The sequence below is a fragment of the Danio aesculapii genome, chromosome 6, assembly GCF_903798145.1.
Source record: "Danio aesculapii chromosome 6, fDanAes4.1, whole genome shotgun sequence".
In the NCBI taxonomy this organism is placed as follows: Eukaryota; Metazoa; Chordata; class Actinopteri; order Cypriniformes; family Danionidae; genus Danio; species Danio aesculapii.
Window position 1 is genome coordinate 12,862,332 of NC_079440.1, and position 23,071 is coordinate 12,885,402.

General features: G+C 36.0%; 1 protein-coding gene across 1 annotated transcript in view; it reads left to right on the top strand.

Moving 5' to 3' along the window:
- The first annotated feature begins 8,502 nt into the window (after nucleotides 1-8,502).
- The window catches only part of LOC130230040 (fidgetin), a 30,638-nt gene continuing 16,069 nt past the window's right edge, over nucleotides 8,503-23,071 (top strand). Inside the window, exons 1-2 of the mRNA XM_056458983.1 lie at nucleotides 8,503-8,641; nucleotides 9,370-9,519. Of these exons, the coding sequence (XP_056314958.1) occupies nucleotides 9,489-9,519 (31 nt within the window). The 5' untranslated portion in view covers nucleotides 8,503-8,641; nucleotides 9,370-9,488. The remainder of the gene's footprint in view (nucleotides 8,642-9,369; nucleotides 9,520-23,071) is intronic.

Below are 23,071 nucleotides of genomic sequence, written 5' to 3' on the forward strand. Positions count from 1 at the left end.
ATTAATTCATTTCCCTTCAGCTTAGCCCCTTTATTCATCAGGGGTCACCATAGCGGAATGAACCGCCAGCATTATCCAGCATATGTTTTACACAGCGGATGCCCTTCCAGCTGCAACCCAGTACTGGGAAACATCCATACACACTCATTCACACACATACAAAACGGGCAATTTAGTTTATTAAATTAACCTATAGTGCATGTCTTTGGACTGTGGGGGAAACCAGAGCACCCGGAGGAAACCCACGCGAACATGGGGAGAACATGCAAACTCCACACAGACATGCCAACTGACTCAGCCGGGACTTGAACCAGTGACCTTCTTGCTGTTCTTGCTCATTTAATTTAACTGATCATAATGTTTCATCAATAAATCTTTTATTATGCCCACACATTTTCTACTTATTGTTGTCTTATCATTTGTAAGTTAAAAATAGATGCTTTCAGTCAATAAAACACCAATTAGTTTTTTTTAATGACCTTACTTCACTGGAGGCAGTGTTTCAATATGATATGATTTCATTTGTAAAACTTAGCTCCTCATTCTCATCCACATTGGGTTTCTGAAAACATTCTGCATCTGAGGGTGCCGATGGTGATTTGTAATCCTCCACAACTGAGTACAAACTAGCATTCAAAGTTAGCAATGATAATAACAATCCAATTAATTCCCACAGGAAGAAATCAACATATGCCCATTCTGAAAACATAGCCCTATATATGTTTCTGGAGATCACGAATTATGTACCTAGAAGTACGTATGGCTGCATTTCGTCTTTAAAATGAACACTACAGGGCGGAATGATGCCGTTCCTTTTCTCACTTACCAACTGACCACTTACCTCCGTATGGATGGCTTTTCTACTGTTACCAGTTCGGTGCTTTTTAAAACACTGTGTTTGGGTTTAGGGAAGTGGGTGGGTGGATCGATTGGTCAGTCAGTCAGTCATTTAGTCAGTAGACAGTCAGTCGACAGTGGCCTCTGGTGGATTTACGTGAGAACAGCAGGCACGAATGGCGAAAGAAATTTGAGATCCAAGAAAAGCGTATACACAGCAGCCTCTGGTTGATTCGTGAAAACAAAAAATGTAGCTCCTGGGACATATTCTGCTCTCTCCAGAAATTTATATAGGGGTACATAACCAGAATGAGCTTGGGTTGGATGAAATCATGGACCGCCCTATATTTTTTCTCATTTCAGAAACCATTTAAGGGTGTTTTTACACCTGCCTTATTTAGTTTAGTTGAATCACACTAGAGTTTGTTTGTTGTCCCTTTTGGTACGGTTCGTTTGGGCAGGTGTGAATGTAGCAATCACACTCAAGTTCGCACCAAAAGCGTACCAAGACCTCCTTGAAGAGATGGTCTTGTTACGCTTTCAAACAAACCCTGGAGCAATTAGTTTGTAGTGAGAACATAATCTGAACTACAAAATACGCAACCGCAAAAAATTCTGTGCCTTTCTGGACTAATTCAGCTGCCATAGTCCGATGAACTTTGCATTATGGAATGTGGAGGAAAAATAATTGTTGACAGCGCTTTACCAACAATTTTAAACAGAGAGAGGGAGGGGGAAACACATTACCTGTAGGATCGTTGGTAATATTTCTGGAAGATGACCATGTCGCAGTTTAGCTAAATTAATTCACGCCTCTCTCTGAAGTGCCGTTTGCAATGCATTAAAACATTGATTTCCAGCCACAGCCATGCTTCATTCTTGAAATGTATAGTTTGTCTAAAATGATGTAAACTATATAGTATACTATGACCAGGGATACAATCACCCAGCACAGTCGTCCCTCCATAGTAAAAAGCGACATTTTGTGTCTACCGGTTTGTTTACTTGCAGGAGTTCCATTGGCATTTTCCCGCACATTAATTCTGACCAATCAAAAAGCAGTTTAGGAAATATGTTCAATAACACCTGGCCAATGAGTGATGTGGTTTTGTCACATGACTGTTTTTGGTTCTTTTCAACTGGTTCGGACCAAAGCAATCAGTGTGGTGTGAAAAGGACCCAAAAACAGCAGAAAATTACTATTATTCTAAAAAAAAGAAAATTTGTTGCCATTAGTCTAAACCAAATGAACCGAACCACAGATGTGAAAGCACCCTAAATTAGATGTAATTTGCAATAATTTGCAAAAAAAAAAATGCCCCATTGTATGCTGACTATAAGCTGTGTGTGTCCACTCAAAATAAACTCAAAATTCCAATTTAATTCTGATCACTTTTTTTGGGGATTTCAATTGGCTTGTGTTTGCTGTTGATATAAAAAAGGGCACCTGTCTGTTTCTGAGGGTTAAATAAGTGTGTACATTTTTAATTCGCAATATTTACGAATATTCTTTACATAGGCATGCTGTAGCGTCACCCTGACCTTTTTTTTTTTAGTAATATTTCCTAATTCTCCTTTACTGTGTGTCATGTTTTGATGCATTTTCCTGTTGAGTTATTCTCCATAATCCTCAGACACACACACACACAGCTGATGTGTGTTTAAATATGCACCTTGTGTGAAGTCCACTGGTGGAGCGTAAGATGGAGGAAGCGTCTGCTTGTCCCGGTGGACTCGTGCCTTTCTCACCTCGCTCATCAGTATTCCAGCAAGTTTGTGGCGCGAACACTTCCTACTGGTCAGTGAAGGCAGATCAGCTCCCTCAACCCCCGCGCCGCACACACACACACACACACTCATGAATACTGATCACCCTGAGCCCTAATTAACAATCACAGCCAAACTTATTTACATAAAGTCTGTCTCAGATGGAACAGACCTCAGATGAAGCTGTCAGACTCATATCTGCTCTTAAAGAATCCAGCCAAATCTATTAGACTCTGATGGGTCAAGGGGTTCAATGACAAAGCAGACTAAAAGTATGAGTTTTGGCCTGTAGTCTTTTATATATAAATATGCCTGATAATTTATACATAACAAAATGATTATCCCTCCTGTGAAATTTGTTTTGTTTTTATTAAATATTCCCCAAGTGCTGGTAATGGAGAGAACACATTTTTAAACATAACAATTTTAATAACCAATTTCTAATCATTTTTTTCAAGATGATGGTGTATAATATTTTACACGTTATTTTGATACTAACATTCAGATTAAAGTTTAATTAAAGGCATAATTAGGTTAACTAGGCAAGTTCTCACTAGACAAGATCATTGTTATTGGACAGCAGTGATTGTTCTGTAACTAATCAGAAGGGGACAATTAATAATAATTTTCAATATTTTTTTTCCAGCCAAACTAACAGAAAAAAAGACTTTCTACAGGAATAATACAATATGAAATACTGTGGACAAACTTCCCTGCTGCATGCATGAACCTTCTGCCAGTATTTCAATATTTTATATTAACATATTTTGTTTTTTTCAGATCTATGATATTATTCTTATTTCAAATAGGATCTAAATTGAAATGAACAATATATAGCTGTATAATACTGTATATTAATCGTATATTAATATAATATAAATATTAATATAATACTGTATATTATATATATATATATATATATATATATATATATATATATATATATATATATATATATATATATATATATATATATCTCACACACACACACTCACCAGCTACTTTATTAGGTAAACCTGTCAAACTGCTTGTTAATGCAAATTTCAAATCAGCCAATCACATGGCAGCAACTCAATTCATTTAGCCATGTAGACATTGTCAAGACAATCTGCTGCAGTTCGAACTGAGCATCAGAATGGGGAAGAAAGATGATTTAAGTGACTTTGAACGTGGCATGGCTGTTGGTGCCAGACGGGCTAGCCTTAGTATTTCAGAAACCGATGATCTACTAAGATTTTCATGCACAACCGTTTCTAGGGTCCAAAAATGTAAAATATCCAGTTAGGGCAGTTCTGTCAGACCATACTGGGTGCCACTCAGGCTACAATTCACAGAGGCTCACCAAAATTGGAAAATAAAAGATTGGAAAAACATTGCCTGGTCTGTTGAGTCTTGATTTCTGCTGCAACATTCGGATGGTAGAATCAGAATTTGGCATCAACAACGTGAAAGCCTGGATCCATCCTGCCTTGTATCAACAGTTCAGGCTGGTGTTGGTGGTGAAATGATGTGGGGGATATTTTTTTGGGTACTCTTTGAGTCCATTAGTACCAATTGAGCATCGTGTCAACGCCACAGCCTACCTGAGTATTGTTGCTGACCATGTCCATCCCTTTATGACCACAGTGTACCCATCTTCTGATGGCTACTTCCAGCAGAATAACACGCCATGTCATAAAGCGCTAATCATCTCAGACTGGTTTTTTGAACATGACAATGAATTCACTGTACTCTAATGGCCTCCAAAGTCACCAGATCTCAATCCAATGGAGCACCTTTGGGATGTGGTTGAACGGGAGATATATATATATATATATATATATATATATATATATATATATATATATATATATATATATATATATATATATATATATATTTAATTAACGTATTTATTCATCTTTGTTATTGTTAGTTAATGACACCTAACCTAATGTCAACAAGCACAACTTTGGAGTTTATTAATTATGGAATATTTTATTAATTTTAGAAATATTATTAATTTTCATGTGTATGGTATATCTGTGAACTACACACATAAATCTCAAGTAAATTTGGTAAAAAGATGACAGTGTTTTACCCACCTGAGTGTATTGTATAAGGAGTAATAGTCTTCATCTGAAGGTATGCCTGACCTTTCCGACTGTCCAAAAATGTCAGTCAGGCTTTCAGGCAGGGAGCTGAGTTTCTCTTTAACTCTGCCTCCCACAATCTCTGACATTTCCTCTGATGTCACCACATTCTAACCCCCACAATGCAGTGCGCATGGCCTCTCCTCCCTGCCCTTAAACACAAACACACACACAGACACGCACTAGATTTAGTCCACAAATGGACAATAAAAGCAGGCAAATGAATCACAGCATATTTTCCAAAACCTCAACTTCATCACACTTAGTTTTGAGTATCTCTGTTTATCACTTCAGTCCATATCCGTTTTTTAAACAAAAAAGGGAAACTAAGAAAATGGCAGTTTTTTTGTTTTTCTTTTGCTTACAAAAAAACGGAAAAATCAAGATTTTGGCTCGATTTTTGCGTATAGGGTAGAAAAACGTTATACACATATAAGCGGAGCTCAACACCCTCTTTCCACTGATGGGCCAACCAAATCTGAGTTTGTGACACCACCCTCAAAATAATATATATATATATATATATATATATATATATATATATATATATATATATATATATATATATATATATATATATATATATGATTAAAATGGATAGAAATAAAATAAAAACAAATGGTAGCCTTTGTTATAGCTCTAGGGCCCAATGTGTTCGTATTCTGGTCCTGCTAACAACTATTAAAAAAACTAAACAATACAAAAACACTAAGTAAACAATATTAATTATTATTACTATTATTATTATTCACCTATTATTGTTATTATTATTATTTAATTATTATTATTTTTTTTGGGGCCTACAGTACCTCTAAAACAATCATGTAAACTAGGTGCTGCTCGGAAATGGAAACCAGAATCTTTTGCTCAGCATCAGGTGCACAGCAGCAAGACGATTAATAGCAAACTATGACCTTATGTTAATGACAAATGTGTAATAATACTGTTAAATTACGTTTTTATTTAATTTATGCATATGCAATGAATGTAAGCTTGCTAACTGATTAAATAAAAGAATATGTAAACTTAGTTTATATACATAAATAAATAATAATAATTAAAAGCCTGGGTGCTGATTCACAGAGGACTATTATTTTGAGGGCAACATCACAAGCTCAGATTTGGGTGGGACCAATCAGAATAAAATGGGTGTTTCAGCACCGCCTATGTATAATACATTTTAAAGTCGTTTTCCGTCTTCCTGCCCTGAACCAAAAAACGAAAATTGAGCCAAAATCTTGTTTGTTTGTTTTTTGTGAGCAAAAGAAAAACCAAAAAACTGGTTGTTTTCTTTGTTTTCCTTTTTTTGTTTGAAAACGGATATATGGATGGAAGATACCCTGATTAATGTTGTATATAATCTGGAAAAACCCCTCAGTAAAAAGCTTCAGAATATAGACATGTATTGTATTTGAATTCTACAGACACACACTCATAAAGTGCAATAAAAAACAGCTAAATGTGTATTTTTGGAAGTTTTCTTTGCACTTAAACTCCAAATGAACAGTTGCAAAAATTATATATTAAATAAAATGAAAAAAAAAATTGTCTCCCCTTAAAGAATATACAACATATTCAAATCTTTGCTTTGCTTTCAGATGCGTCTACATATTAGCAATGAAAACAGGCCACTTTTTTTTGTGATGAAAAGTAATTAAAACAATTCTAAATGTCAAGGTGCTCTTTCTTTTCTCAGTCTCTTTGGGTGTTTATTCTTTCTATTTCTCATTCTGTCAGATTATCTCTCTTTCATTTTCTCTGCCATTTGACACCAGGGTCATTAACATGTCACAGCTTCACTGGCTAATATGCAGAAATATTCGTAATTTATGCTAAACTTGTGCCTTTTATGCGAAATGATAATCGGCGACAGGGACATGAGTGGCTCTGTAATTAGCAAACATAAGAAATGTGGATTAGAATGAGATGATGTTGAGGTTGGTGAATGGGGGCTTGACTTTTTTTATTTTTTTCGCACACTGTATGCATGCTGAATTTGTCCGGGTGTCTTAATATGAATTATCATGCACATTATATATTCTTTTTATATACAGTGATTGCTTTTTAATGAATATTCAGATTTACAGCAGTGTTCATCACAGCACAACTTGCTTGAAGATAATAAACTATTTATTTTCAAACAAAGCATTTCCAGATTTATCTGGTCTCTGACATGACCGAAATATTCATTGAAATCAGTTTGATTCTTCATTTTACAAGAAGGCTCATTTTGTTAATATTAATGCAACTAAACAGACAATGAAAACTGCGGGTGATGTTAACTTCTTATTTCATATTTAATAACTCATATTACACACTTTACAATAAAGTTCCATTAGTTAATGCATTTTCTGACATAAATTAAGAATGAACAATATTGTACAGCATTTATTAATCATGTTCATTTCAGCATTTACTATTTATTTTTCTAAGAAATAAAAATTAATTTTGCCAACAAAAAAGAACTGCAAATAAAAATCAAGTAGTGCAAAAACAATCACTGCTTGAATTTTATTTGCAGTTCTTTTTTTTTATTTGCAAATTTAATTTTTATTTCTCAAAACTTAATTTTCCCTTTGCAATTCTTTATTTTTGTTAGCAAAATTCCTTTTTATTTCTCAAAAATTAATTTTCGTTTTGCAATTTTTTAGAGATTTGCATTTACTTATTGATTTTTTTTTTTTTGCTCAATAATTTATTGTTTGTTTGCAAAGTTTTCTTTTATTTTGCAAGCATATATGGCCCTAGATTGACTCCATAGAAGACTTAGAAGACATAGAAGATCTGGTCTCACATGGCTGAGATATTCATTGAAATTAGTTTGATTCTTTATTTGTGTGTTTGTTAATGCTTTACAATAAGGCTCATTTTGTCAACATTAATTCGACTGAACAGACAATGAAAACTATGGCCAATGTTAATTTCTAATTTCAAATTTAATAACTCGTATAGCTTCAGGGTCACACTTTACAATAAGGTTTCATTAGTTAATGCATTTTCTGACCTAAATTAAAGATGAACAATATTTGTACATTTATTAATCATAGTTATTGTTAATTTCAGCATTTACAATGCATTATTAAAATCCAAACCAGTGTTTGTTAACATTTCTCACTGTTCAAGATAGTTAACGCCTTAACTAATGAGACCTTATTATAAGGTGTCACCTATGTAGCCTACTTTATGATGCTTTTGCAATTGAATTAGTTTGAATCATTTGTCTTCTTTGAACATACTGTAAACTACACAATAATGTAAAGTGTTTTTTGTTGTTGTTTGTTATTACATGTTAAACCATGTCAATATTGTGATAATGCCACAAATATAATACTGGATATTTTTATTTATACATATTCCATTTAATGTTTATCTAATTTAACTGCTTCAAAGTAATAGAGTTCAATGTTAAGAGTACAATCACCATTACCTGACCATTTCGTGACCCTTCACATTGTGACATCAACATATTTCCTCAGTTGTTTTCAATGACCCTATACATCCTGTAGGGTTTGTTGTCACACTACGACATCGACGAATATTGTCTACTTCCAACAAATAGATGATATAAACTATATTTATGTGAAATTAGGATTAAGTCACCTGGCTTTCACATTATTTAAAATGCTCTCCTCCGTGTGCTTGAGCGAGAGAGATGGAGAGAGCGAGAGAAACCGACTGAGCGCATGCGCAGTAGGAGAAGAAGCTTCTCCGCTTTCTTTTCGGCAGCTGGCGTGAGGTTCTGGAATTCCAACATGGCAGTAGATGTGGTCAGTATATCTATGGTGGTCAGTCTCTCCAGCCCTGACTTGGAAGCCTTCCAGAACATCACCGACTCGGAGTAAACCCCCGTCCCCCGCTCCCAGCAGCACGGCTGGTCGCTGTCGCTTTTCTCCGGTGCCGAACAGGTAAATCTTTCACTTTGTTTGTGTCCACCAGCTGTCCGTTTTATCGGGGAGAGAGAGAGGGGCCATGCCACCGCACGGACAGCGCGCTCGGACATTCGGACACAGGCCTGAACAACAAAATATAACCGCGCGTTTTTGTTCGGTGGGGGTAGAATTGAATAAAAATGACCGTAGTTTGAGCACTAGGCGAGAAGTTTTATTATTGGAGTGGAGTTCTGCAATAAGGCAGCATTGATCCGGACGTGTGTTGTGTGACAGAGAGGCATGCTCATATCAGCACAAATAAACATCAGCTCTGACTTCAGTTATAAATATCTCTTATATGCTGCTTATATAGGTGATGTTTCAAATATTTAGATAATAAATAAATGCTTATAATCATAATTAATGTAGGGTATCTAATCCTTATTTATTAAGTAATTAGAAAAAAGCTATTTTTAACATTCATTAGGCACAGTCTGGTTTAAAATATGAATAAAGAAAATTAATATTTTACATTTATAGGCTAAATGACTTTTCTGAATGCACTTTGAAAACAATGTTTGCATAAATGTTTAATTATATAAAACAAGCTATTATAAAATGTTTATAAAATAGCAACGTTATATGATGTTTAACAACCTATTTAGAGGCTCGTGAAGTTACACATAAAAATGACTCAACCATGACAATTGATAAACATTTTGCTTCTCTATCATATTAATTTCTTTCTTTTTCCTTTTCTGCAGTCTGTCCGCCCAAAACACTGTTTGTATGCGGTGTTTGTCCTTCAACTTACTGAAAAAGTCGTTCTCGCTGTGGAAAACATTGAAGTGAACCTTCCACTCCTTTCTGTCTCACCTTGCTGATGTCAAGCAACATGATCAGCGGTGTATATGGTAGGTCATATTTCTATTTGATCAGAAAATGCGTAAATTGCATAAATGTGTGATGTAATTGTCACTCCCAATCATGCGGATGGATGCATTCGTGTTTTAATTATTGGCTTTCGCTTTGAAAGTTCAAACCATGAGAGGTGTGTAATAATAATGACCCATGCAGGATTGAGAGCAGACAGCTCTTTTAAATAAAACTACTTATTAAGTACAAGAACACCCCGCGTCTCCCCTCTTGTCCTTATTTTTATTTATAGCCCATATTTTCCCGCTCAAACGTTTTTCCAATCTGTTTCTCGTCCGGATATTTCATTCATACTGGTCGTGCAGGACGCAGATTGATTTTCAGTGCTATGATAGCATTTTCCTGGCTCGCGTCAGGGGAAGGAGAGTTGAGATTGGAGGTTACAGACCGCAATCATGTAGCGCTGTATCTCCAGTCGGGCGCGCGGGCAGAGCCGCTGCTGCACGAGCGCGTAATAAATGCTCGCGCCGTGATGGGATTCTGGCGGGAAATCAGCCGTGAGCGCACAGTGGCGCGGTTAGTTAGATGTGCATAATTTGGACTCTGATGTATTGCGAAATGACAACACTCCATGTTTCCAATAGTCCTCGTCTCTCTTTGTCTGTCTGTCTGTCTCTCAGTCAGGTGGAGCAGATTTCTGTCGACTTGTCTGAATGAGGTGTTGTTTATCTGTCTGAATGTGGTGTCACCGAGTCAATCACACACACTGCACACAATAAATCACAATTGTGATGGACATTTGTGAATTAGAAATGGACAGTTAAACTACTATGTGCACATGTTTCTTATTATGCTTTCTCATGAGCCACCATCAATCACAGAGTGACTTCTGAGTGTCTGTTTTATTGTCTTGCTTGTGTGTGTGTAGGTTTAGCTGTGTGTGTCCAGATGAAACATGTCGAAACAGAAATGCAAGGACATTTGAAGTGGTCCACAATATTGCTAGTATTGCTAGGCCTACAAGAAATCTGTGTGCAAAGAAATCTGCTCAGATTTTTGACCCCATTATTCAATTATACACTCAAACTATATGACGTTTTGCTGTTTGTTCAAACTACTTATTTAAAATGAGCTAAAACAACACAATTCTTGAGTCTTTTTGGGACAACTTAATTCTTAAATGTTTAATACACTTCAAATTGTAAAAACTAAACAGTTAACTTAATTCATGTTGTTCCAATACAAATTGATTGTGTGTTGTGCAATTTTTACAGTGTATGTAAATGTGTGTAAATATTTATTAATTTATACAAAATTCTGGTATTTTATTGAATAAATATTCTAATGTTTAGATTATTTATGTATTATGGATTTATTTATGTAAAATACAGTTTGTAAAGTAAGATTTTCTCTCCTTTAGTAGATGAGAAACCAACAATTAGTAGATGAGATTACCAAACAATTGGTTCTTATAAGATTTGTATTGTAAACCAAAAATACAAATTAAAGTACTTTTTTAGCCTCTACTCTTAAAATAATTTTGCATATAAGTCTGTATAAAATAGTGAAAAAAATCATCAGATACTGGCTTTCCTTGCTAATAGCTAACAACGTCACTGTCAATTTTGAGAGGATCAAATAATCAGACCTATCACAATATCCTGTGATGCAAACGAATTAGCCAAATAGATTAAGTTATATCCTTACAACAAATAAACGCTGCTTTTCTTTTTGTTTATTTCATTTGATCCCCTTTAATCCTTCAAAAAGAATGTTCAAGGTGTATTCGTGGCCTTGGAAAGCATAAATAAACTTATCTATGAAATGTGCTCACTATAGATTCAAAAGTGTGAATGTCAGAGGCCTTGATGAACGATAAGCAGAGGCTTTTCTGAGATTCATCTATTTAATGGTAGATGCGTAGGGTTATTCATGTTACACGGTAGCTTGTGAATTCAGTCATTTCAGACACAAAAAAGAAAAGAAAAAAAAGATACGCTTGTTTTGTTGCCACTCAGTGATTAATTGAGTGTTAGTTTAGATGAGGGTGTCAACTCGAAGTCTTTTGCTGATATACTTACACTTACAGATTATTTTTTTCTGTTGTTTTCTTTACACTTCCTGTATGGTGATGTGTAATTTATAGCTTTTGTTATTTAAATAGAAAATGTAAAAGACTAATAGGATGGAAAGTGATACTGAGGAGGTTAAATAAATTATATTCTACAGAAAACATAATGATCTAAGATGTGAATTCTCTTAAAATTCACCCCGTCTTTGCTTAATTGTGATATTTTAAAACTAATTAAATTTTCATTAATTAAAAACTATTAATAACATTCCTGTCTCTAGTGGATTATTGTCCTGTAAAGTTTATTAGTGCTGTCAGTCAATTAAAAAACATATATAAATATAGGCTTTAAAAGGCAGTACATTATTATATTACATCGTACACTCACCGGCCACTTTATTAGGTACACCTGTCCTACTGCTCATTAACATAAATTTCCAATCAGCCAATCACATGGCAGCAACTCAATGCATTTAGGCATGAAGATATGGTCAAGACGATCTGCTGCAGTTTAAACCGAGCATCAGAATGGGGACGAAAGGTGATTTAAGTGACTTTGAACATGGCATGGTTGTTAGTGCCAGACGGGCGGGTCTGAGTATTTCAGAAACTGCTGATCTACTGGGATTTTCACGCACAACCATTTCCAGGATTTACAGAGAATGGTCAGAAAAATAGAAAATATCCAGTGAGCTGCAGTTCTGTAGCCTCAAATGCCTTGTTGATGCCAGAGGTCAGAGGAGAATGGCCAGACTGGTTGGAGCTGATAGAAAGGCAACAGTAACTCAAATAACCACTTGTTACAACCGAGGTATGCAGAAGAGCATCTCTGAATGCGCAACACGTCCAACCTTGATGCGGATGGGCTACAGCAGCAGAAGACCACACCGGGTGCCACTCCTGTCAGCTAAGAACAGGAAACTGAGGCTACAATTCGCACAGGCTCACCAAAATTGAACAATAGAAGATTGAAAAAACGTTGCCTGGTCTGATGAGGTCTCATGAGAATTTGGCGTCAACAACATGAAAGCATGAATCCATCCTGCCTTGTATAAACAATTTAGGCTGGTGGTGGTGGTATAATGATGTGGGGATTATTTTCTTGGCACACTTTTGGGCCCATTAGTACCAATTGAGCATTGTATCAATGCCACAGCCTACCTGAGTATTGTTGCTGACCATGTCCATCCCTTTATGACTGCATCTTCAGATGGCTACTTCCAGCAGGATAACACGCCATGTCATAAAGCATGAGATATCTCACACTGGTTTCTTGAACATGATAATGAGTTTACTGTACTCAAATGGCCTACACAGTCACCAGAACTCAATCCAACAGAGCACCTTTGGGATGTGGTGGAACGGGAAATTCGCATCATGAATGTGCAGCCGACAAATCTGCAGCAACTGTGTGCTGCAGTTATGTCAATATCATGTCAAAACCTCTGAGGAAAATTTCCAGTACCTTGTTGAATCTATGCCACAAAGGATTAAGGCAGTTCTGAAGGCAAAAGAGGGTCCAACCCGTTACCAGTAAGTATAAATAACCTAATAAAGTGGCCGGTGAGTGTAGAGCTGTCTTTACAAAAATAGACATTAAAAAAATAGACATTAAATAGACATTAAAAGTCAGTTGTTTATTTAATTTCTCATTTCATAGAAGATCTGTATAACTGCTGAAAATGTAAAAAGCTCCTTCATACAGTTTATACAGTAGATGCATTCCATCCACACCCTAGCACAACTGATTCTGTATGTCTGCTCATTGTAAGTGTTGAGCTGTGGTGAATTATGGGATTGAGATGAGTACATATTTGCAAAAACATAGAGGTACCTTGATTTACAGTGGCTTCAAAAGTAGTTTAATCCTTTAAAATCAACATTCAGAAGCATGATTAAATGTGGTTAAATGTGGTCATTTTTTAACCAAGTGTGATTGGCCATACAAAGGATACACCAGCAATAAATCATCTAGAATTGATAATATGTGGCCCTGGACCACAAAAACAATGTAGCACGGGTATATATTTAGCAATAGGCAAAAATACATTGTACGGGTCAAAATTAAGTTTTTTTTTACTTTTATGTCAAAAATAATTAAAATATTATAAGTAAAGATAATTTTTCATATAAGATATATTGTAAATTTTCAGCTGTAAATATATAAAAACTTACATTTTTGATTAGTAATACCAATAAACATAGCTAACAACATATTTAGGAACGGAATGAACCGCCAACTATTCCAGCATATGTTTCATGCAGCGGGTGCCCTTGCAGCTGCAACACAGTACTAGGAAACACCTATGCAGTCTCACATTCTCACACTCATACACTACCGCCAATTTAGTTTATCCAATTCACCTATAGTGCATGTCTTTGGACTGTGGGGGAAACCAGAGTGCCCAAAGGAAACCCACGCCAACATGGGGAAAACATGCAAACTCCTCACAGAAAAATGTCAACTGGTCCAGCCAGGACTCGAACCAGCAACCTTTTTGCTGTGAGGTGACAGTGCTAATCATACCTGCCAGCACTCCCGTTTTTCCCGGGCGTCTCCTGTATTTCAGACCCATCTCCTGCACGCCACCCTCCCGTTTTGTTATTTCTCCTGGAAAACTCCTGTAATTTCACCCCCCACCCCTTTTCCCCCTGGTCCTCAAATTTTTGGTACAGTCTGTAACACCCCCAGGTCACCAACTTTGGTATAGTATCCGATCGCATCGGTCGCCCGAAACCCAGTCCACAGTAAAGTTACAAACACCACAATACAGTTACTAACCCGGTTCTCAACAATGTTATTCAGATACCCGAACCCCCCAATCTCCCGGATTTTCAGAGACAAATGTTGGCAGTTATGCTAACCACTGAGCCACTGTGCCACCTAAGAACATACAATTTAAAGACTATTTTCTCAGTATTTTTTATTTATTTAATTTTTATTTTGTTGAAGATCCCAGATTTCAATTAGTAGTAACTTGGCCAAATCTTATCCAATCGTAACAAACCATACATCAATGGAAAGTGTATATTTTTGCCTTTTTTCTGTATTTACACTGGTTTTGTGGTACAGAGTCACATATGCAAAATCTCATAATAGTCTGCTTTTCTCATTTATCCCTCTTTGGTTTCGACAATCAGATTGTGTTAAAAGTTTAGTGTTGACAGTGTTCATGATTAAATTATCTCTCTATCACCACAGTTTTCTTCATTCACAGCATTCCTGCCTTCACACATCTAAAGACACTTAAAGTAGTGACAAGAGGAAAGTGACTAATGTGGACTTTCTCACACAGTTGCTCTCCCATACTTTCTTATTTCTCTCATATCTCACAGAGAAGACCAGTGCATCCTTGTAGTCTGGATGTGTGCGTATGTGTGCGTGCGTATGAAGGATGATTGAGCTGTTTAATATGCTAAAGCCCTATTAAAGGCCGATGTCAGCAGCAGACGGCGTGCGGCCGCCCAGCGTGCCCCGGCCCACTGCTCTGCATTGTGTCTCTAAATGAACACGCTACTGTGTTAATTAGCAGAGGAAAATGGCGTGTGGAATTGAATTGGTCATTGACATGCGAGGCGTTCGTCTCTCGTTTAGAGAGATATGAAAGTGATTTAAGTCTCAGCTATGTCTTTTATGGAGGTTTTAAATAATCTATCTGCAGAAAAAGAGGAGGGGGAGGAAGCGAAAGAATAGAGTCGCCTTGTCTGTCGCAGACTTGCATTTATCAGGATTTTTTCTTGCTAAAAATGTACGTCTGAAATGTTTGATTCATTCTGATTAGTTTGAATTAAAGTTGAAGTGTTAAATTTTCTTCTCACAAAATAAAGATGCTTTTGAAAGTTTCCAGGGCATTTCTGTATTGGCCATTGGTTATTTGACGCAGCTACAAACCTACTGCATTTTTTCATTCATTAAATTTTTTTTTGCTTAGTCCCTTTATTAATCTGGGGTTGCCACAGTGAATGAACCGCCAACTTATCCAGCAGATGTTTTACGCAGCGGATGCCCTTCCAGCCACAACCCAACACTGGGAAACACTCATTGCCACACATATACTACTGCCAATTTAGCTTACCCAATTCACCTATACCACATGTCTTTAGACTGTGGAAACCCACACGAAGACGGGGCGAACATGCAAACTCCACACAGAAATGCCAACTAACCCAGCCAGGGCTCGAACCAGCTACCTTCTTGCTGTGAGGCGATCGTGCTACCGTGATGCCCTCTTTCAGCATTTATACTTCAGTTAATTTAAACAATAAGGCCTTGATCACACCAAACATGTTTTTGCATAGAGAATCACCTTTTTAAAATGGTTTACCAAAAGCCGCAAACGTTTTTTGCGCTGTTTATGCTCCCTGCACCTTTGTGTTTTCACTGCCTGGTTTTGAAAAAAAAAAAAACTGTGAGCATAAAAAACATGTTACATCAGTTGCACCTTTTTTATTCTCCAATCGCATCAAAGCAGAGGTGGGGTTTATGTTGCGGTGACAGCAGTGTTTGTGTTGTCAAGACAACTATGGAGACTTTTAAAGATGGAGGAGAGACTAGTGGCCGCCGTTTTGAGTTATATGACTTCACAAATCGTGAATATCACAATATTATAAAATATTACAATTATAACAATATCAACAGCAACGGTCCCACAAGCCAGTCACACAAGTTTTCACACAAGTTTTCACACAAGTTTTCACATCACGTATGTTCTATATACGTTGCTCAGCATCATGGACACCTCTAAATGCTGTTAAAAGTGTCACATACTGTATGTATAAGGTATAATTCACCCCAAAATGTCATATCTGTCTTAATGTAAAGACGTATTCGCGGCCGCGAAATCACAAGTGCGCATTTGATATGTATTTTCATTCATAGCGCACACCGTGTTGTGAATAAAAATAAATGTTAAACAGTGTCAGTATAACTACTATATTTAATGTTGAATATAATGCAAGAGGCAATCTGATAATGACAAAAGTTTCATTTTACCAGTGGAAAAAATGGTCTGATAATGACAAATGACAAGCATATGTCTCAAACATAATAACTCACTTTAAGACTTTAGAATTATGAATAATTATATTCTGATGTCATCACTTTACTTGTCTACAAAATGTAGCATTTTAACCAACAGTAGACCTACACATAGGCCTAATATAATTATTGTTGTTTTACTATATGTTTGAAAATAATAATAATAATAATAATAATAATAATAATAAAAGCCTACTCATATTAATCTTTATTTTACATCTACAGAATATGAGAAAATCATGATGTTGATTTTAAGCAAAATAAACTGAATCTCATTTTAGCCAGAATCGTGCAGCCCTACGCACCGCACTTCTTTTTTTCTTGTCAACAAAAAAGGCAGTGTGGTGTGCCTCGTATTCGCTGAACAGAAAAGCCTGTTCGGCCCCAAACAGTGCTATCAAAGCCAACCCAGGCTCATTGAAAATATGTGCTTCAGCTTACGTTTTGCTAAACAAAATACATTGCTCCGGGTATGTTTTGCTGCAAGTTTCAGATGACAAATCCACTAGAGAGCGCTGTGTACATTTTTGCAAATCTAAAATACATTATACATAAGGGGTACGTTTTGTTGTACGTTTCGCATACATGTCCTTATTGTACATGTCCACGAGAAGGCAGGTCTTGTCATACAAATAACCTTAAGCAGCAAATCACTGAGATAAACCCTTGCCTAGACCCAGCTATTGTTCCCAATGTAAGAGAAAAGTGCACTGCACCGATGTAAATTTACTTTGATTTTACATTGCTTTTATCCCTCTTGTGGAACTGTGCTTCACCGGATTTAAACCCAAGCACTCTGCATCTCAAGTGGCCTATCGAGCAAACTGACCATGCCAGAAATGTTGTTTATATGAATATAGAAAGGTGAAGCAAACATATTCAATTACAAGTTATGGACATCGTTACGGTGTATTTAGTGTTGTAAAAAGAACTGCATGAAAATATTCCTTTATTGGTCTATTATATGTGCCTGTAAATATCATTAGTGTGGAAAACAACTAAAGTTGTTGGTGTCATACAGCCTACTAGTGTTCATTTTAACTAGAAACTGCCGTCAAATGTAAAAATGTAGACTGAGGAATGTATTTCCAATAAGCCTGTGTTGAAACAAGAGAGCCAGTTCGAAAACATGGGTATGGCCCTGCTTTCAAATGAACCTTTGTGTGGTCTTTGGACTGAAATATAAATGCGACAGATCAAAAAGACATCAGAACAAACCAAAGGCAGGACATGATATCACAAGATGTGACTCTAAAAAAGGCTCTAGCGTACTTGTTTTTTCTTGAGCTACCTCGCCTGTTAAAGTCCAGTGCAGATGCTAGATATTCCTTGCATCAGATCTATGTTTGAAGTCAGCTATGTTTTGACATCATTGGACATTTTCTTAAGCTCTTCATGAATTTACAGCTGATAAAACATACCATCACATGCACGCACACACAACAAGCATGCTTAGTCTGGCACAGTTTTATTGGATGTTTGGTAAGTTCCATTGTAAAATATGTTTCAAATCTGTAATTTTTGTATAATCTCTCTCTAACTTTGCTTCCTGTCTAGATACTGTCCTACTGTCCTATCACAATGAAAAAAAAATGTCCCCCACAATAAATATATATAGTATAGTAATAATATAAAATTATGAATAGTCATAAATCAACAGCCCAAAAATGTTAAAGAGCAGCTTTAAATGTAAATATTATGAAGACAGCAAAGGGTCAGATATTCTTAAAGTGAAATAAAAGAGGTTTGTATTTTTTCCCTTATTTATCTTGAGAAATTGTGGATTGCTGTAATCTATTTAAAAATATGTAATTCAATTCAGATTCATAAAAAGCCCAGTTATTAAATGCACGCTTTAATTATTCTTATAAAAACTTCAATTTTAATTCTATTTTAATGTATGTTTTATATATATTAAATATACAGTGTATCCGGAAAGTATTCATAGCGCTTCACTTTTTCCCCATTTTTTTATGTTACAGCCTTATTCCAAAATGGATTAAATTCATTTTATTCCGCAAAATTCTACACACAATACCCCATAATGGCAAAGTGAAAATAGAGTTTTTGAAATTATGGAAAATTTATTTAAAATAAAAAGTCTCGAAAATCACATGTACATAAGTATTCACAGCCTTTGCTCAATACTTTCGTTGATGCACCTTTGGCAGCAATTACAGCCTCAAGTCTTTTTGAATGTGATGCCACAAGCTTGGCACACCTGTCTTTGGGATTTTTTGCCCATTCCTCTTTGCAGTACCTCTCAAGCTCTATCAGGTTGAATGGGAAGCAACGGTGTCAGACATTTTAAGATCCCTCCAGAGATGTTCAATAGGATTTAGGTCTGGGCTCTGGCTGGGCCACTCAAGGACATTCACTGAGTTTTTGTGAAGCCACTCCATTGATATTTTGGCGGTGTGATTTGGGTCATTGTCCTGCTGAAATATGAGCCATCGCCCCAGTCTGAGGTCAAGAGCACTCTGAAGCAATGAAGCAAATTCCAGGTAGGAAGTGGCTTCCATCTGGCCACTCTACCGTACAGGCCTGATTGGTTGATTGCTGCACAGATGGTTGTGCTTCTGTAAGGTTCTCCACTCTCCACAGAAGAACGCTGGTGCTCAAACAGAGTGACCATCGGGTTATTGATCACCTTCCTGACTTAGGCCCTTATCCCCTGATCACTCAGCTTAGATGGCCGGCCAGCTCTAGGAAGAATCCTGGTGGTTCCAAACATCTTACACTTACAGATGATGGAGGCTACTGTGCACATTGGAACTTTTAGAGCAGCAGAAATTTTTCTGTAATCTTCAAGGATCTACAGACAATTCCTTTGCTTGGTTTGTGCTTTATGCACTTCAACCCTGGGACCTTATCATGTTATCATGTCCAATCAACTGAATTTACCACAGGTGAACTCCAATTAAGCTACTGAAACATTTCAAGAATGATCAGTGGAAACAGAATGTACCTGAGCTCAATTTAGAGCTTTGCGGCAAAGGCTGTGAATACTTATGTACATGTGATTTCTCAGGTTTTTTTATTCTTAATAAATTTGCAACAATTTCAAAAACTCTTTTTTCACATTGTCATTATGGGGTATTAAGCGAAGAATTTTAAGGAGATAAATTAATTGAATCCATTTTGGAATAAATTCTGGATGCACTGTATATTGATGTTTATATCAGTATAGGCCAATAAATGGTCACTTGTAATGTCATTATCATTATCAACCTGAAAAATCAGCTGATAAAGTATTGATCCACTTTAGATGTGCTATTGGCCATGAGGCTTTAATATTGATGACTTCCACATAAATAAGTTGCATATAGCAAACATGTACTTTAGAAGAGTTTATCCTAGAGTGAAGACATGTCATATTTTTATACATATATTTCAGTGAACAGAAGAACAGAGGACAAAATAACTCTGAAATCTACAACAACTGCATTTTATACGACTCAAAGGCCTAATGCACAGACCCAATATACTGATAGACATGTATTCATATACTGATTTGCCAATATCATAATTGACTGAATGTAACCAGGAACTTGGGTGACAATGGAGTGAGGATATACATGCAGCTTTATTTAACAGAGAATGGTCAGGCAAGCAACAGTCAACAGGTACAAACTGTAGCATGAAGTCAATCCAGAGGCGTAGTCAAGTCATAGACAATAAGGTAGGTACAGGCGGCAATAACATAAACAAAGAAAACAAGGCTAGGGTCAAGAAACATGGAAAGAGATACAAAGAGCGCTATGTTATGTTACAGCAAAACAAGTCTCAGCAACGTGTGAGAGAATGTGAGCAGTGTATATAATCTGTGTAATCAGTCTTTGATCAGCTTTCAGCTGTGTGAGTGTAATCATCAGTGATCCAGCAACAGGTGTGTGTAAGGTGCATGACGGGATTTGTAGTTCATAAAGTGACAGAATTGAAGTCATGGTGCATGGTTCATGATCTGCAAGCCTGGATCTCTGGTGATCGTGACACTGAGTTTACAATAATACTGTATCAAGAAATGTGTTTTGCATAGTTGAGAAGATGATGATTAATCTTCACAACCATGGGGACTGGTCTGTATGGATCACAGAGATGATCAGTTACCTAGTGTCTACATTCCAAACTATTAAATTTTGTCCCAGTATGTTTTTCCCATGACTAAAGAGTAAGGTACTAGCACTTATAAATGACAGCTGCTCCTTCTGAATCTTGTGCCAAAAGTTTAATAGACATAGCAGAAACATTAGTCAGGTTTTCATCTTAATGCAAAGCAAATCTTTAAAAGTTTGCAAAAAATAAACAGTTCCAAAATTGTGCATTTCTGTCAAACTGTTAGAGTGGCTGACTTTAATAGTGGTAACATACACTGTAAAAAATATTGTTTCTGTATTTTGTGATTCAAAAGTGTTTTCCATTAATTTCCGGTTGTGAATTGCATCATGAGAATTCTACATTTTTACAAAATTACTTTTATTGACATTTTAGCAGTTTGAAATAACACATTGCTCAAAAAATAATATATAGAGAAATAAGTATGTATAATAACCGAAAATGTACTGACAGTTATTTAAGGTTTTTTTACCGTAAATTACAACACCCACCCATACAATATATCACTTTAAACTGTTAAAATGTTAATGAAAGTCACTTTTTCGAATAATTCTAAAGGTTCTTGGCAGAAAGATTAAGGTCCTATAATGAAATTAAAAGCATAAATAATTGAGGAAAAATTAAAAAAATTATCACAAAATATGGAAAACTGCTAATTAACAGATATTTTTGACAATGTAGTTGACAAACAGTTACTACAACAAGGCAAGCGTAATGAGGATTATTAAAGTCAGTTTAAACCGGAAGTTGCTGAGACTTTTATTTCAGTATATTGATGTACTTCCAACTGAAACTAAATACTGAGTTGCAGCTGGCTTTAGCTTGAAAGATTAGTTTTCATAGAAAACAAATGGTAAGAGGGGCGTAGTTAAGAATATTGTGGCTAAAGCGGTCAAACTGATGTCAGCAGCAAAGAACCACCACTTCAAGAGCGGAAGCAAATGGTCAGACTTTGATCGAAGATGAACAAAACACTTTTTTTTCAGTAGATCAACTTTCGCAGATTAATTGTTCACCTAAAGAATAACCATGTGTACTAGCAAAATTAGCGTTGCATATTTTGATTTCACACAGACTTTACGCAAGTGGATGGAATGTTTGGCCAATGCATTTTAATCGCCCATTATTTGCATTAACAATTTTTCAATCAATAAGTCCAAAACAAACTTGTTTGTGAAGTAAGGGATTTGTATTCGAAACTTGCATTTAGTTCTTTCTCATGTGATACTTCAAAATGTGGATTAATAGAGGCTGATGGAAACCCAGCTACTGTCATTTAGGAATAAGACTGTGTGGGCTTTTGAATCTTTTATCAATTAATTGTGAAGCTAGGGCTGGGCGATTTAAAAACTGTATCGATATTTATTGACCGAACACCATTGTCAGTATCGATAAAAAAGATTTGGAATGGAGTTTCAATATAAAGCGCCATAGTTTTATTAAAATGTGGCTGTTGAGTGGGTGCCTTGGAAGCAGTGCCAATAAGCTTAGGGTGTAAGTTACGTACCTAGTTAAAAACATCGGCACTTTTCCGAATGTCGCAAGCGCACCGCAATTCATGCAAGTAGAACTAACCAATCTGCTTCACACTTTGTATGCAATATACACATTTCAGTAATAATGGTAGACTAATTACATCAGACAGGCAGCGCATGTTAACACTGCTGTGCTTTTTACCTTTCTCCATAAACTTGTATCGGAGCTGCAGCAATAATTTGTTATCATCTGAGAAAAGAGACGCCAGGGGAGCTTGAGTGCAAATACCATTGTAAATGGTCAAGGAATCCATGCGCTTGTCAGTTCAGGTCAGAATAACAACACATGCGAAAGTGACTTCAGTGGCTAGCAGCAGTGAGGAGATTGTAAATAAAAAAAGGATGTCGCCAGAGGGGCTTTTTGGTTTCTTTTCTTGTGCATCCCAGCCACCAGCACCCCATCTGAAAGATTTTTTTAGCATAGGGGGTAATATAGTCATTCAACTTCACAATTGGTAATGTTGCAATATGTATTTGAATATGATGGCTGGTTCCTTTACTTGAAATCTCAGAGTTGATTATCACAGTGTTGTTTACATATTTTGAGGTTTACTATATTATTATTATTCACACCTTAAAGTTTGCTTTGATTGTTCAATAATTACACTTTACCATTGCACACACTTTGTAACATTTTATTTAACAAATTTAAGAGTCTCTTTAACACTTATGTTTATTTTATTATAATGAGATCAGATATTTTGTTGAAATATTTTAGTTTTTGACTCTTAAAACTATTTGCCTTAGTAATGTTGGTAAATTAAAATAAAGTGGTTAAATTAAAAAAATCCTAATATTCCTAAATGTACTGTTAAAACATATTCAATAAT